At 40.9% G+C, this 14,104-nt stretch overlaps 2 protein-coding genes across 4 annotated transcripts; one reads left to right on the forward strand and one right to left on the reverse strand.

The window, feature by feature from the left end:
- Positions 1–736: 736 nt before the first annotated feature.
- LOC137991785 (meiosis inhibitor protein 1-like) lies at positions 737–5,902 on the reverse strand. The gene is made up of 2 exons (XM_068836822.1): positions 4,519–5,902; positions 737–3,165 (listed from the first exon to the last, which is right to left on the reverse strand). The coding sequence occupies exons 1-2, from the start codon at positions 5,900–5,902 to the stop codon at positions 737–739; spliced, it is 3,813 nt and encodes a 1,270-aa protein (XP_068692923.1).
- Positions 5,903–6,010: 108 nt separating this feature from the next.
- Positions 6,011–13,100, forward strand: LOC137990930 (uncharacterized). Of its 3 annotated transcripts, XM_068836050.1 has the most exons (5): positions 6,030–6,130; positions 7,216–7,283; positions 7,791–7,861; positions 9,446–9,594; positions 10,867–13,100. In XM_068836050.1, the coding sequence occupies exon 5, from the start codon at positions 10,868–10,870 to the stop codon at positions 12,197–12,199; it is 1,332 nt and encodes a 443-aa protein (XP_068692151.1). In that variant the 5' UTR covers positions 6,030–6,130; positions 7,216–7,283; positions 7,791–7,861; positions 9,446–9,594; position 10,867; the 3' UTR covers positions 12,200–13,100. The 3 variants fall into 3 exon arrangements, with proteins under 3 accessions (XP_068692150.1, XP_068692152.1, XP_068692151.1); XM_068836049.1 differs by lacking the exon at positions 7,216–7,283 and having other exon boundaries at positions 6,011–6,130; XM_068836051.1 differs by lacking the exon at positions 7,216–7,283 and having other exon boundaries at positions 6,020–6,130; positions 7,795–7,861.
- The last annotated feature ends 1,004 nt before the right edge of the window (positions 13,101–14,104 follow it).

Raw genomic sequence — 14,104 nt, forward strand, 5'->3', positions numbered from 1 at the left:
GAAACTGGCTTGGGCCACCTTTAATTGTTCCACCAACTCGTCGGTGAGGTTTCAGGGGCACCCAACGAGAATATAGTTCAAAACCATGTAAACGGTAGATATAGGCATATTTTTTTCCCCTGAAAATTTTTCATCTGTTCGGATTTCCTAGCTGAAAGTCTAGTGATCCGAAAATTATAGGGATTAAAAACTTGCCTTTTCGAAATTTTCACCCAGAAAAAAAGGCTCCCGAAAATTCTAGGTAACCCTTTTAGGGTAAAAATCCGTTAAAAATGGGCAATTATGCCATTTTTTAGTTGTTCGAAAATCCTAGGACAGGCGGGCAAGCAAGAAATTTTACAACAAATGTTCCGAAAATTCTAGATCTCAAATCGTCTTCCGAACAGATATTTTCCGAAAATTGACGTTGGGTGCCCCTGAGGTTTCAAAGTCCTCCAGATTAAACTAAGACTCTCACTTTCACTGCACCAGTTTTTCCTTGAGCCAAGCCCGGAGCTCGAGTTAAGTGCCACTCTTGTGGACTCTCTCGTGCGATTTCTAATGCCACCGCGGCTATACGATGCAGGCTACAGTGAGGTCTCCAATTGTTCCGAAGCCAAGTTAACGTTTAAATTTACTGAGAAGAGGGGGTTGGAGAAATACCTCTTTTTCGCCGTCTTTTTCTCGGCAAAGCGGAACATCAAGCCCTATAAAGGCTTTTTGGTGGTTAGTCCCTTCTCTGACTTCAGGAGTACCATCAACTTTTCGTTCCTTCATAACCCCTATCGACTTCATTGCTCTCAAGGAGAATCGTCTTCTCTAAGAGCTCAAGATCTTCATAAGTATTTGGCTTTAGCAAGTCTTTCACAATAATCACACCATCGAGGGCGTAAAACTTGAAAGAATCGTCCTTTGGTTTAGCATCCAGTGTTCTGCATGCACTAAACGATTCCTTGAATGATTTTAACCAGATCACAATACGGTCCCTTTGGCTCTGTGACATAGTGTTGTGTTCCGAACTCAAAAGCTGTGCGAGAAGATTGACACAATGCCACGAGACGGCCTGCTCTGAACAGGGAATATCTGGGATTCTAACAAGAATAGACTGCGTAATGTTTTGGAGCATCTTTGTAAAGACGTGTGTTGTTGGAGCGTGCTTTAGGATCAAGGAACAAAACAAAACGAAACTGGATGTCATGATATCGACACTCAGTACAGACATATGGGATTCCAAAACAATCCTGGTCCAAGGACTGCCTGCAAAAGAGCCGGGATTTGGAACGTAGCACAGAAAGCTCCTCAGACACTTGACTGCACACTGACGCAAACTTTCACTTTCGTGAACCATTGAATTCTGAAGGTAAACGTGCAGAACCTCCAGATCCACGTCCAACATCTTGACAGGCTCATACCTACCTTGGACCATATCGAACAATTCCAACGTAGGTTTATCTGAGCAAGTCCTGAAGTAAACATCCCAGAAGACAAGGCTTGTAAGCCCCAAGATACTTTTCCTTTCATTCGCGAGAGTAATCAAGCACGGTTTACTAACTTTGAACGGTTTGTTGTCATCGTTAGGAACTTTGATCTGCGATGTTGCCAAGCAGGAGATGAGCACTAAAACACTTGCATATAATTGACTCGAACTGGCGAGCTTTTGAACATCTTTAGCTTGCATGGCATCCAAAATTTGTTGGATGAACTCGCACAACGCTTTGTTCGATAAAAGCACGTCTGCAACTCGGTGAACTTTCATATCAAATTCCCGAGATAACGAGACGTTTAGGTAATTAATCGCGGGAATGGTGAATCGTTGACAGCCATTAGAAGAGGTCAGAAGGGTAATGACGTGATATACCAGCTTTAGGTCAAATGCTTCGATATAGTTCATTTGAACTGTTGTCATGATTTTCAGCATCGCAGCAATGGAGTGGTCTTGAAGTGGGTTGATCTTGTTTCCAAGGAAAAGCTGGTGAAAAATGTTCGACATGTGGTTGGCTAAAACGCTCAGCCAGGGCCTGTCCGCATTCAAGGAATAATCTGATTCTGAATTTGACACTTCAGGGATCAAAGCTTCCAGAATTTTAACTACGGTATTCACAATATTTTCTTCACTGGACTCCACTAGCGATATTAAGGACGGTAAGCTTGGTGGGCTGGATCTCAGAACTTCACAGAACGCTTTGAATGGGAGCGAGTTCTCACCTTCTCCCCTTCGCATGAAACAAATTAAAATTTGCCTTCCAAACTTCTCCCTCAAGGATTCACACGAAACGACCCAAGAAACAAACAGAACGTTGTGGATGTAGATTTCTTCTAACTCGCCAGGTGTAAACTTCATTAAACTTTCCTCAAGGATCTTAAGAGTGGCATTAACGCTTTGGGTGGTGTTTGATGCCAGTGGTTTAGACCTTAGCTTGTCGTAACACGAAATACAGAGAAACAATAAATGCTTTAAAGAAACACGATGCAAAATGCCGAGGTTGGAATGTAGGAGGAAGAAACTGTGCAGACTCATCACTAGTTCTTCAGCGGATACAATTTCATCCCCGTGATTGAAGGACACATATAACAGCTCAATGAAGCAGCATTGGGTGCAGAAAAGTGACTCGTCATTTATCTCACCAGTGTCTTGTTTCACTGAACTCTGGGCAAGCAAGTTGAGACCGACTGATGTGGACTGAATGCAGCCAATGTTTTCTTTCTTTAAACAATCTTTGAGTTGGATCCTGTCGGTCGCATCATCCACGCATGCAAGACAAAGCACTGCCAAAAAACTTGCAATAGTTTCTGTCAGCTCCGTGTTCTCTGCAGTTCTGTGAAATTTCTCACTGATCGCAAGCGACAATCTAGCGAAGGAACCCGAAGCCAGTTTGTGGGCAAACCGTTCGTAGTACGGATTCTTGGAAGACACCGATCGATGTAAAATTTGGAAGAAGATCACAAAAACATCTGGCATCTCGACTGATTCGTAATTAAGCACCACGGCCGGAACACATACCTGGTCGATGGATTTCCACAAGGACTCCACTAACTGCTCAAGGGCATCGTTTTCGGTGGTTACGGACTCATCGCTGCTTGTAAGTAACGTGTCATAAGTGGGTTCTCTAGCTTGGAGCTCCTCAACAAATTTGAAGGTCTTCGCGATGGCCTTCAATAAGGAACACAGGAATGTCTCAAGTGAATCTAAAAAGTAACAACGCAGGTTAGTTAACTTCGACAGTGTCTTGGTCTTTGTGAAGGTGAGTCGAGTTCTTGGTTGGTTTGATATTCGGAGCACGTAACATTGGATTGAGCTACTAACGGAAAGCGGAAGTGAGCGTTTTTCCTTTTAACTTGTCATCATTTCCGGTTTCCGGCCGTGGCTGAAAAAAGGTGTGGTACTTAAAGGCCACTTTTAACCGGCAGGTTTTTTTTGTTATGGAAATTCGCATTGCTTATCGTAGCGATCTGATTGGATGAATTTCAGCTTTGGCGGGATTTCCATATATGAAAATTGTTCCACGGCACGCAATCTTTAAAGCTTCCAATGGGCCTTATTCGCGCGGCGGCCATGTTTGCCATAGACAAAATAGACATAGAGGATATTACACGGTGGCGAGAAGATATGAATTTTATGTTCGAGTGGCAAGAACAAGAACAAGAACGAGTGAGATATTGTTCTTGCCACGAGAACATAAAATTCATATCTTCTCGCCACCGTGTAATGTTCTTTTTATTATATGGAGACTAAATATTGATAAATTCCGATTTTATTGTGTTTCAAAGTAGTCAAGTTTTACAAATACGGCTGGGCTTTATAAAAAAGGCGGGAAAAAAAAGGCGGGAATCGTGACGTCATTGAACGATACGACACTCACAAAAATACGCCACTCGGGTCCCGGATGTAGTGGCGTATGGAATCTACGAGTGGTTTAGTTCCCAGTAAAACACTCTCCTTCATATAATAAAATAGATTATGTTCTCGGAGACTCGAGTTGAAATGTTTGGGAACGAGTTTCGGTGCGCAAAAACAAAAGTTCTCAATCCCTCGGGACTCAACATGACTAAAATTCTCCTTTGCCTCAGGTTAATTAATCGATTTAACTAGAACACTGGATGTCCCTACAATTGTCTAGTGACTCGTTGGTTCAATTAAGAAGTGATTTAGTCTTTCAGATAGCCACAAAAAAGCTGCATGCTTACTGAGATACCATAATTTTATGCATTCCAAAGGCTCTAAATCGAACTAGGCCGGGGTCGATGTTAAGTCTTCCCAATAGTTCCAGTCATAACAACACCGGGAGAATGGCTAACATTGACTCGATTACTTGACAGATCACGGTAGAAATCACAAATTGAGAGCGGTTATGTGTCCTCGCGATTCTTCATTATTCTGGATACTCTATACAAAGAAGGTAAATGGATTATAACCGTAAATTTCAGTGTCATGCCAAAAATTACGGAAGCACTAAATGGGGACACTTGTAAAGAGTTAACGAGATAGGCCACCTATTTAGAGGAATGCTAAAAAAGAAAGCCGACTTTATTTACACTCACCTTTTGAGACATTTCTAAAATGCACTCTCGGTTTCGTGAATTTTTGCAACTGGGAGATAATAGCTGACACGATGGGGACAATGACTGTAAGTTTCACGGATGAAGGGTGGTGATGAATGTTAAGGAAATGTTCCACAGCGCAGGCAGCCTGAATCAGCACCCTGTGATCCGGCGAAGTAAAACTCTCAAGTAGGACGTTGGCACATTTCTTCCATAACTCTTCACTGGGAAAAAGTTGAACACGAGAAGGCTGCATTGATAAAATGAGTGACAGAACTCGAAGGCCTTGTCTGTTGACTTCTGGGCCCTTCAATTTGATGGCTCTGTCAATCCCAATTATCACCGATTCGATGCCATATACAGAATAACCACCCCCGTAGAAGGCTTGAGTTCGAACAATGTAATCCAGACTACAAAATACAGAGCCGAGAACAATGGCATTTGAAGATTCTAAGTCTGCTAGGAGCATCTCGCTAATACCAGACGTTAGAAAGGCTTTGGTGTAAGCATTGTCTTCATGATCGTTTCTTAATATCTGAGTGACACATTGTATGGCACCGATTTGAATGGCATCGGTCGAAGACAGCATCAACTTTTTCAAGCTCTCCAGTATGGCACAAGTTCCCCTGTTTGACGGTTTCAAAACAGAGGCCAGAACATCTGAATGCGTTGATAATATCCTTAAAATTCCTAGAGCATTCGTTTGAACACATGAATTCATTCCGCAACCTAGGACAGCGCAAGATTGTTGGCATATTTCTTCCACTGTTTGAAAATTCAACGTGGTTAAAGCGTCTTCGCTTGAGCAAATTTGCAGTAAAACAAAGAGGAAGGCAGCCTTAATGTTATCTTCAGGGTACAGTATATTGGATAACAAATATTCCACCAATCGTTGTGAGTCCTTTGCTATCGCCAGTGACAATGCAGGGATCGATCTTAACAGCCTTCCAAGGGTGAGAACAAAAGGGTAGGATTTCTTTAAATTATTCAACTGTAGAATTTTTCCCTGCAATTTGTCGACGATTTCCTCGACAAGCATTTCAGATCGTAGCTTTAAGATCATGAAGTCCAGAGCTTCGATAGCCATGTTCACGAGAAGTTCATTTTCCACGGACAACAAATCCATGAGTATGACGCTCAAGTGAGAAGATATTTTGGCATTTTGAGAGAGAAGCTCCAAGAGGTTTTGATTGTTCGTAAGCAAGAAAACAATTTCTCCAAGAACCTTGCGTTTTTTAAGGTTAAGAACTTCAGGACTTTCCAAAAGCTCGACTAAGCATGCCACACAAACTACAGAAATATTATTTCCATTCATGCGCCACTGAGAATTGTGTTTCGAATGATTTGTTGTGAAGAAACTCAATGAATTTTCTCCGTTTTCCATGACTTTTCCTCAACTTGTTCCAACTTGCAGTATTTAAAGAGAAGACAATGAGCCCATAAGGTTTCGGTATGCGGCTGCATCCTGAGCAGAAGCGCATTGCGGTCGGTTTGGAGGGAAATTTCAAACTCAACGGATTTCGGCAAGGAAAACACAGGATATTTTTGTCTTTGGGATCGAAATATTTGCGTCAAATCATGGCATCTGATGTTCTGAGAGGCCAAAAAGGAGGTTGGTAATGTTCAGTTGAAAATCAAACGATAGGAATCGAAAGTTTTTCGCCACTGTCGCGGTAATGATCTTGCATTGCAAAGTTAATGGAAGGCAAAGTCGGAAAGCGATAGCTAATAATTAATGATTTCAATCGTTTATTCAGAGGATGTTTTACTTATAATAAGAATAAAGGTTGTAACCTCCGTCGAATGAACAGTTTCTCCCACGCTAAATATACCTATGGCTATCTCGAAATGCTTGGTGTCACTGTTGACGACAAAATGAAATTCGAGAGGGGGTGCATAGCTAATGTATGCAGAAAAGTCTCCATCCAAGCGAATGAAAAAGATCCTTGCATTTGAAACAAGAAAGTGCCTCTATCTCGCATTCAGAGTCGCGGCATTTCTGTAATAAAAACAAGCTTGCAGTGGTGTTTTTATTACAATGGTGGTGTTTTTACTACAAAAAGTAAAGAGCTAGACTTTCGAAAAGTCCTTCGTCTAGATAGCGACTTCGTCGCTCGCTCATTCACTTCGCGTACGAAAAATCACGATTCGCTCGCCGAAAAATTTCCTTCTGGGCTTATCGTGAGGTCGACTTGTGGCAAGTCTAGTAAAGAGCGTGCCCTCCGTTTTGTCTTCAATACAAAAAACAAACGCCCTATTGTGAACTACATGTACTTGACAAAATAGGCTTACCATCGCTTGTGAATCAACGCCTCGCACAAATAGTCTGCACGGTCTTCAAAAGCTATATAAAGTGATCATGCACGTACACCAAAGAGTATCAAAGAACTGATCTAACAACCTAAGAGGTAACGATATTTTAAAGCTGCCAAAGGCCAACACTACAACTTACGGTTTTAAATCGTGGAGGTTTGTGGCGCCGAAACTATGGAACTTAATACCTGACTCTCACAGAACTATTCAATCTTACCAGGTTTTTTAAAATACCATTAGAAAATTAGACAGGTTTGATATGAACGTTCATTTTCATACTTTGTACTTTTAATTAGTCTTAGCTTAATCTCATATTATGAATAAGTTTTATCTAGTCTTGTTCATAGATTTTAAATCTTTAATTTTATTCCTCTATTATCTTAGTTACTTGTTCAAGATATCAACTCAAATTTTCAGTGGTGAGCTCTCCTAACCTGCTATTGTTTGATATTGTAAGCAGCTTGTATTGTTTTTACGTCTAAGGTGTTGTTTCAATTGTCCAGTCTTTTGTTTTTGGCTAGGGTAGCGAGCCAATCACATTGTACGTTACTAGAACTGCTATGTCACCCCAATTTTCTATCCTTTTCCTGCAAACTACAGTCTCGGTCACAAATGTTGTAACACAAACGGCAATTTTCCCCCTCTCCCCCTTCAATATTGATGTTTATGGGTTGGAGTGCAAAAACCAACCGGTAAATGCAACATTGATGGGAGGGAGGAGGAGGAGTACGTTATTAATAGCTTTGATGCGCTTCACTTGCTGTTCAAGCGAAGTGTTACAACTATTTATGACTGAGATTGTAGCTGTGAGATTGTCCTCACAAAAGCTAGGTTAGTGTAAATACACACTCAGGAAACTTGACTTGACTTGACCTATAGGAAGCTACAATACGGGAATTTATTTTATGCTGTCTGATGATGTAAGCTTAATTAATTAAATATCATTTTTGCCCTGCCAGGTAGAACTTCTGAGTTGCAAGAGAATGTTCCTCCTAGTGGTTTTGCATTGCCAGTGAAAAGACTCACAAAGGTACGTAAGCTGCTGAATTGAAATAATGTTTTGGATTTTGTTTCTGTCAATAGATTTTGCTCTCCGTAAATTTGAAATTAACACGTTTTGAGGGAAACGATCCTCGCACTTAGTTGGACAATTCAAGCAAGTGTCTCTTATAGACACCTGAAAAATTCATGTGGCTTCAACAGGATTTGAACCCCTGACCTCTGCGATGCCAGTACAATGCTCTACCAAGTGAGCTATGAAGCTGCTCAGTTGGGAGCAGGCCAATTTGTTGGGCTCATTTGTTCCCGCGAAGGAGTCAATGAATGAAATGAATGCACATATGTATATTTGAAATGCGGGTTATATGCAGTCAAACGCAATTTAACAGAGTTAACAACTAGGAGCACAAGTTTTACCTTCGCGGTCAGCGGTTTGTTAGATATGCGCATGCGCCAGGATTCTTCGTGTTCTTGGTCCATACGGCCTTGTAGCAGTTTTGTTGGCGTTTTAATCCGTGTTTTCTGAGCGTTAGCGTTTTCCTGAGCATGGGGACTCCTTGGAGGCTGTCTCCCCTTCCCTGTTTCTCTCTCTCTCTTTTCACTGTTCTATCAGTGTGACAGGTGCCTGTTTTTCTCCTTCCCCATGGGGCTCATGGCTGGGTTGCCTCGATTTGCCAGCCATGGGAGTGGTCTCCATCTGGGAGCTGGCTGCCAATAGTGGAAGCTCCTAGATGTCTCAGGAACCCAATCTCCAATTTTGCAAGGCAGTTGTTAAAGACAAATGAGAGAAGTGATCCAAAACAACAATTATTATTGCTTAAATTGTCCAACTATGTGTGAGGCTCACTTCTCTCAATCATCTAACCCGCACTTTAAATACACATATGTTCATTTTAACACATTTTATTCCTGGGTGGCAGTCTGCTTTCTGAAGACATTTGAGTTGAAGCGAAAAGACACTCACCTTGAGTGCCAGAAGAATTTTTCCAAAGCACCAAGAGAAGCTACAGTAACTGTATTTTCTGTGGCACTCATAGTAAAGGAGACTCTATATGCTCTGGTTCTCTGATACACTTGTAACTGCATATACCACGATCATGAAAGCAACAAACTGGCATTACAACAATCTTTTGCAAATCCATGCCCAATAAAATCACCTTCTGATGTTATGTAAGATCTCATGCAAAAGCTTTTGTTGGCATAGCAGCACTTGCAAAGGCTCAAAGGCAATTTTGCGAGCCATAGCAGAGTGCCCCTTCTTACCTCTCATTATTAGTGGTAAGGGAGACTGCTGGCAGTCCCCTCTTGTCAGTCAAGCTGCTTGCTCTACCATAGTCATGCAAGCGAGCTGAAGAGCAGAGGCTCTCTTTCATTACTAAAGCTCATTTGCGTGACTAAAGCGGGCGTCTCAACTGACTAGGAAGGGTATGCGAGTAGTCTATAAAGGGGACTGTGCTAGTATGGAAAATGAGCAAATGGCAAACACTAGTTGAATAGGGACCACATGTGAGTGATAAAGATTGTTGTGGTAGCTATATAGAATTGGGTGATTTTAATTTCTGTTATGTGTGTTTTTTAGTGGAAAGTAACATATTCCATCAAATATAATCAACAGGTGGAGAAAGCGCGACTTGAGACCCTTTCTGCTTTTGGAAACTGTGCATTCAATTCCCTGGTTGTCAAGAAAGAATCATTCCGATCAAAGCTAAAGGCCACCACTTTAAACACTGCCCCAGGAAAAGAAACTGCAAGAAGACTAACTCGGTAAGAGTTAAAGGTAATCTTGCCAAATTTGAAACTAAGAGGTTGAAAACATGTTGACAACTCACCACTGAGACTACAAAAATTAAAACAATAATGTTATTATGATTTTAATTTGTTTAAAATTTAATTTAATGTATCTGTTGTGGTTCAATTTTTTCTTGGTTTAAAATTTTTTCCAACCAGTTTTCAGGTTTTTCTTTATCTAATATTCACTACATTGTAATCTGAAGCAATGGAAAATTAAATTTGAACCAGGAAGATTTTGAACCACAACATCTGAGCCACTGATTTAAACAAGTCATCCCCAGATCCCTACTTGTTTTTGAAATGGTTGGTTGATCTGTGCATTTACCGGTGGTGGATTAACTTCTTACTAACCGAGCGCAAGGGCCGTACTGGGGAATATTGGCCCGAGGTCGTGGCAGTACGGACCGAGCTCAGCAAGGTCCATACAAAAACGATCAAGGGCCAATATACCCCAGTAAGGCTCCAGCTAGCTCAGTTAGTAAGTAGTTTATTATATGGCTTTTTAATTACCTTTTGCTTTGTTTTTGCAAGCCCGTAATCAGCTGTGGGCATTACAGGAGAATAATGCCCTACAATTCAGTTACGATTAGCCAATCAGAGCGCGCGTTATATCGGCTACAAACACAAGCCATATAATAAAACCTGTTATTATATGGCTCTGTCTCACAAGGACTGGGAACTACCAAGTTCACGAATTTGATTGGCTGAAATCGATATTGACCGCAGTCTAGATTTCAAAATAGAATAGAATTACCGCAAAATAGATTACCGCAAAACCGGTGAGGTTTTGCGGTGAAAAGATGCAAACCAAAATGCAAAAATATTGAGTATTTTCTTTTACCAATATTTATTTATGGAAGTGCCAAATAGCATGATGACAAAAGAGAGGATGACGAGCAAACTTTGACAGAATTAAGTTCAGCTCATCGCCACTCATCGCCGTTCGCAAACAAAATGTCAATTAGTACAAACCAGTTACATTAAACGAATTAAATTGTTCTTGTTTGCCATATAATAAACATCTTATTAACCTAGTTTAGTCAGTGTGTATGGGAGAATCTTCACCTCGGTCGTGTGTACAGACCTCACTGCGTTCGGTCTGTACTCACGACCTTGGTCAAGATTCTCCCATACAGACCTCCTGCCCGGTTAATAAGAGCTAATTATTAAATTATGAATCTGTGATGGTCAGCTCAAACTCAAGTCAATGTTTCTGTTGCTCAATTCCTGCTTTCTTTTCTTCAGAATGGAAAAAGCCAGACAGGAAGCTAATGAAGCCTTCAAGAATATTTCTCTTGGACAAAAACGAAAAGCTAACATCACAGAGAAAAACACAGGGCTGTCTCCAGTTTCTGAGAGTGCTAAAAAGAGAGTGACAAGATTGGAAAAATGTAAAATTGAAGCACAAAATGTTTTTGCAAATGCTGACCTTGGTGAGTTAACAAGAGGAAAAAAAGCAGGTATTGAAAAGGGATCTTTGCCAAAGTTCAACAAAGAGCGCCGAAAATCAACCAGCAAGGGCAGGCAAAGCAGAAGATCTTCAACAAGAAGGAAGAGTTTGCGTCAAAAAAGCTCCACTAAATGTCATAGGCCAACAAGGGTCCAGTTGGCTCAGATAGAGGCTCTTCAAAGTTTTGGTGGAAAGAGTCTGGATAAAGTGTTAAAGACAGGTGAAAAAGAGTGTACTTCTAATACAGTAGGCAACAAGTCAACAGACCCAGGTGAAGGATTTCCAGACACCAAAGTTGTAGATACTTTTAGCATAGTTGCAGTAAATATAAGCCAAGTTTCATCACCAGATGTTGGCTGTAAGTCAGTTTCAGACAGCAACATTCCAACTTGCTTGATGGAGGAATGCATGGTATCACTTGATGTGAAAGGCACTCATCAAGAAAAGAGTAGTCTACTTGTAGCCAGTGAAGAGTTGTCAGATAAAAAGAATGTACAACTTGCATGCAATGAGCAATGTCAGGAACTGAATGTATCTGCTGTTTGCAAGTCACCTGTCAGTGAGCTGCCTGCTGAAGGTTCCAAGTCAAATGCAGTGAGCTTGCAAGTAGTGCAAGAGCAAGAGCGATGTGAAAGCTTGTGTGGCAATTTCATAGACTGCCCAAAGAGTACAATTTCTACGGGAAATCATTGCCAACCTTCTGTTGAGTCAAATGACCGGCGGTGCTGCAATGCAATACTTCCGGAAACCAAACCAGTGACTCGCTTGGAGAGAGCACGAATGGAGGCACTGCAGAGTTTTCAAGGACAAGCCATTGCCGAGGTTATGAAGTCTTCTTCCAGGAAAATGGCCAAGTACTTGACTCCTGTGAAGAATAAGGGAACAAATACTGAAGCTTGTAAAATGAAGAATACACCCGCACAGACAAAGGATTCTTACATCAGGCATCATCCGAACCCAAAGAAATCTTATTACTCTAGTCTCAGAGACAACAGTTTTTGCAACAGGGATGCACTGTTGGAGACCAGTAAGGTGGTGGTGTCCACAGCAAGGTCCCTGGACACTCCAACCCCAGAATGTTCACCAGTGCAATTATCTCTACAGCATGAGGGCACGATGCTGGAATGATTGTGCAGATCTCTTGGATTTGAACCCATGCTTCATTATGGCTGTGAGCAAAAACAATCTTTACCAGCATATTTACGCTGAATCAACTGTACTGTCATTGTAGGTGAACTGTTTGCCATAAATTAAGATGATGGAATGAAAGGAGATATTTTTTTCTCGCCCATCTTCATCTGCTCTCCATTTTTTAAATTTCTTGGGATAAATACTAAACACACACAGTGATCAAAACGTCACGAAGGACGTTTTCATCCTTAGGCTAGCGTTTCAATAGGCCATTTCCGAGTTCATGTCTGCCTCCTCTTCAAAGCGAGGCTAGGTGCAAAGTTCTTTTTATGAAAAGTTAATTTTCATTCATATGTAAAGTAGACCTAATTACCATCACAAAAATTTAACACTTAGAATCGCTTTGAAGAGGAGACAGACATGAACTCCGAGATGACCTATTAGTTTCGTCAAAATGCTGACTTACTTTTAAGAGCCTGAGTCATTTAACAGTTGGATTTTTCTCCTAGGAATGACTATGCTTCCCTTTGGACTGCTTGTTGCATGCCTCACTGTTTGTTACAGCACTCACTGTGATTTACTAATGGAGAATGCAGTCGGCTGGCTCCTTGCGTTAGTAAATGAAGAAATGACGTATTGAAACGTGCACCTGTTAGTTCAACATTGTTTTACGAACGTTATAGATTTTCACTACCATTGAAGATCAGTTTTTACGAATAGTGAAACCAAGCGTAGAAAAGTGCAGAAATGGACTGTGTAAGAATTGTCCGTTCATTATGTTTTGTTCAGAGAACCATACAGTACTCAAACTTTGAGAATGGGTATATTATCGAAATAGAGATATAGCTCGTTGACAGAAAATGCCCACAACGAGGAATTGTGTTCTTACTGCTCTCCATTTTAACATTTTAATCCGGCTACGATGACAGTCCACAGCTGGATTAGAAGGACAGCAACTTTACATCTTTCATTTTTTTTCTTATGGTTTAAATCCTTTCGTTCTTTGGTACCTCTTACTGGAACGAATCAAGCACAGGTGTTTTTCAGATGTGTCTTGGGAGTTTACCCTTTGAACAACCTCTGCGTTTGTCCACAACTTCGACGTCGACGAAAACGTCACCTCAAAATGTAACTTTGCACTATCGTCAGTCTTAATTCGGGATTATTTAAGGACGGTGCCTACTAATTCAAAGGTATTTTTGCCCCGGTTTATGATTATGCGGGAAATTTAGATCTTAACAAGTTTTATGGAAATCGAAAAAGAAAATTGGGAGTAACCACCCATTTTTCAAAGATAATTCATGAACATTTGTAAAAAGCTTTAAAATACAAAAATTTGGTTTTATCAACGAGCGTTTATAGCCCTTCGTCAGCAAATCAGGATTCGCTCCGACGAAGGGCCAACGCTCGAAAACGTCAGCTTTTAGAATCTCTATACTGTGGCCAATTTACATTATCAACTCCTATGATAAAACCAAATTTTTGTATACTACTTCCCCACCGATGCAGCACCACAGTTTCTTTAGAAACTACCCCCTTCATTTAAAATACAAAGCCGTGTATGACGTTCTTTCTCAAATTGAAGCTTAATTATCTCTGAAAAATGCATGGTTACCCCCAATTTTCTTTTTGGATACCAATAGTACTTACTGAGACCTACTTTTTCTGCATAACTTTAAACCGCGCAAGAATATCCCTGCCCCGGTATCCCTGTATTGGTAAGCATCACCGATAGGAAATCCGAGTTTATTATATAGATATTGAGGAAATACCAGGATTTCTCCTTTTACTAAAAAATCATATCTTCACCGCGCGCAGTGAACATATCATTTTTCTTTCACATGTGAGGATATAGGTGTTGTCATGATAACCAACACGATCTGACGCGTCATCACCTGCAAT

This window comes from Montipora foliosa, chromosome 2 (genome assembly GCF_036669935.1).
Source record: "Montipora foliosa isolate CH-2021 chromosome 2, ASM3666993v2, whole genome shotgun sequence".
Classification (NCBI taxonomy): Eukaryota; Metazoa; Cnidaria; class Anthozoa; order Scleractinia; family Acroporidae; genus Montipora; species Montipora foliosa.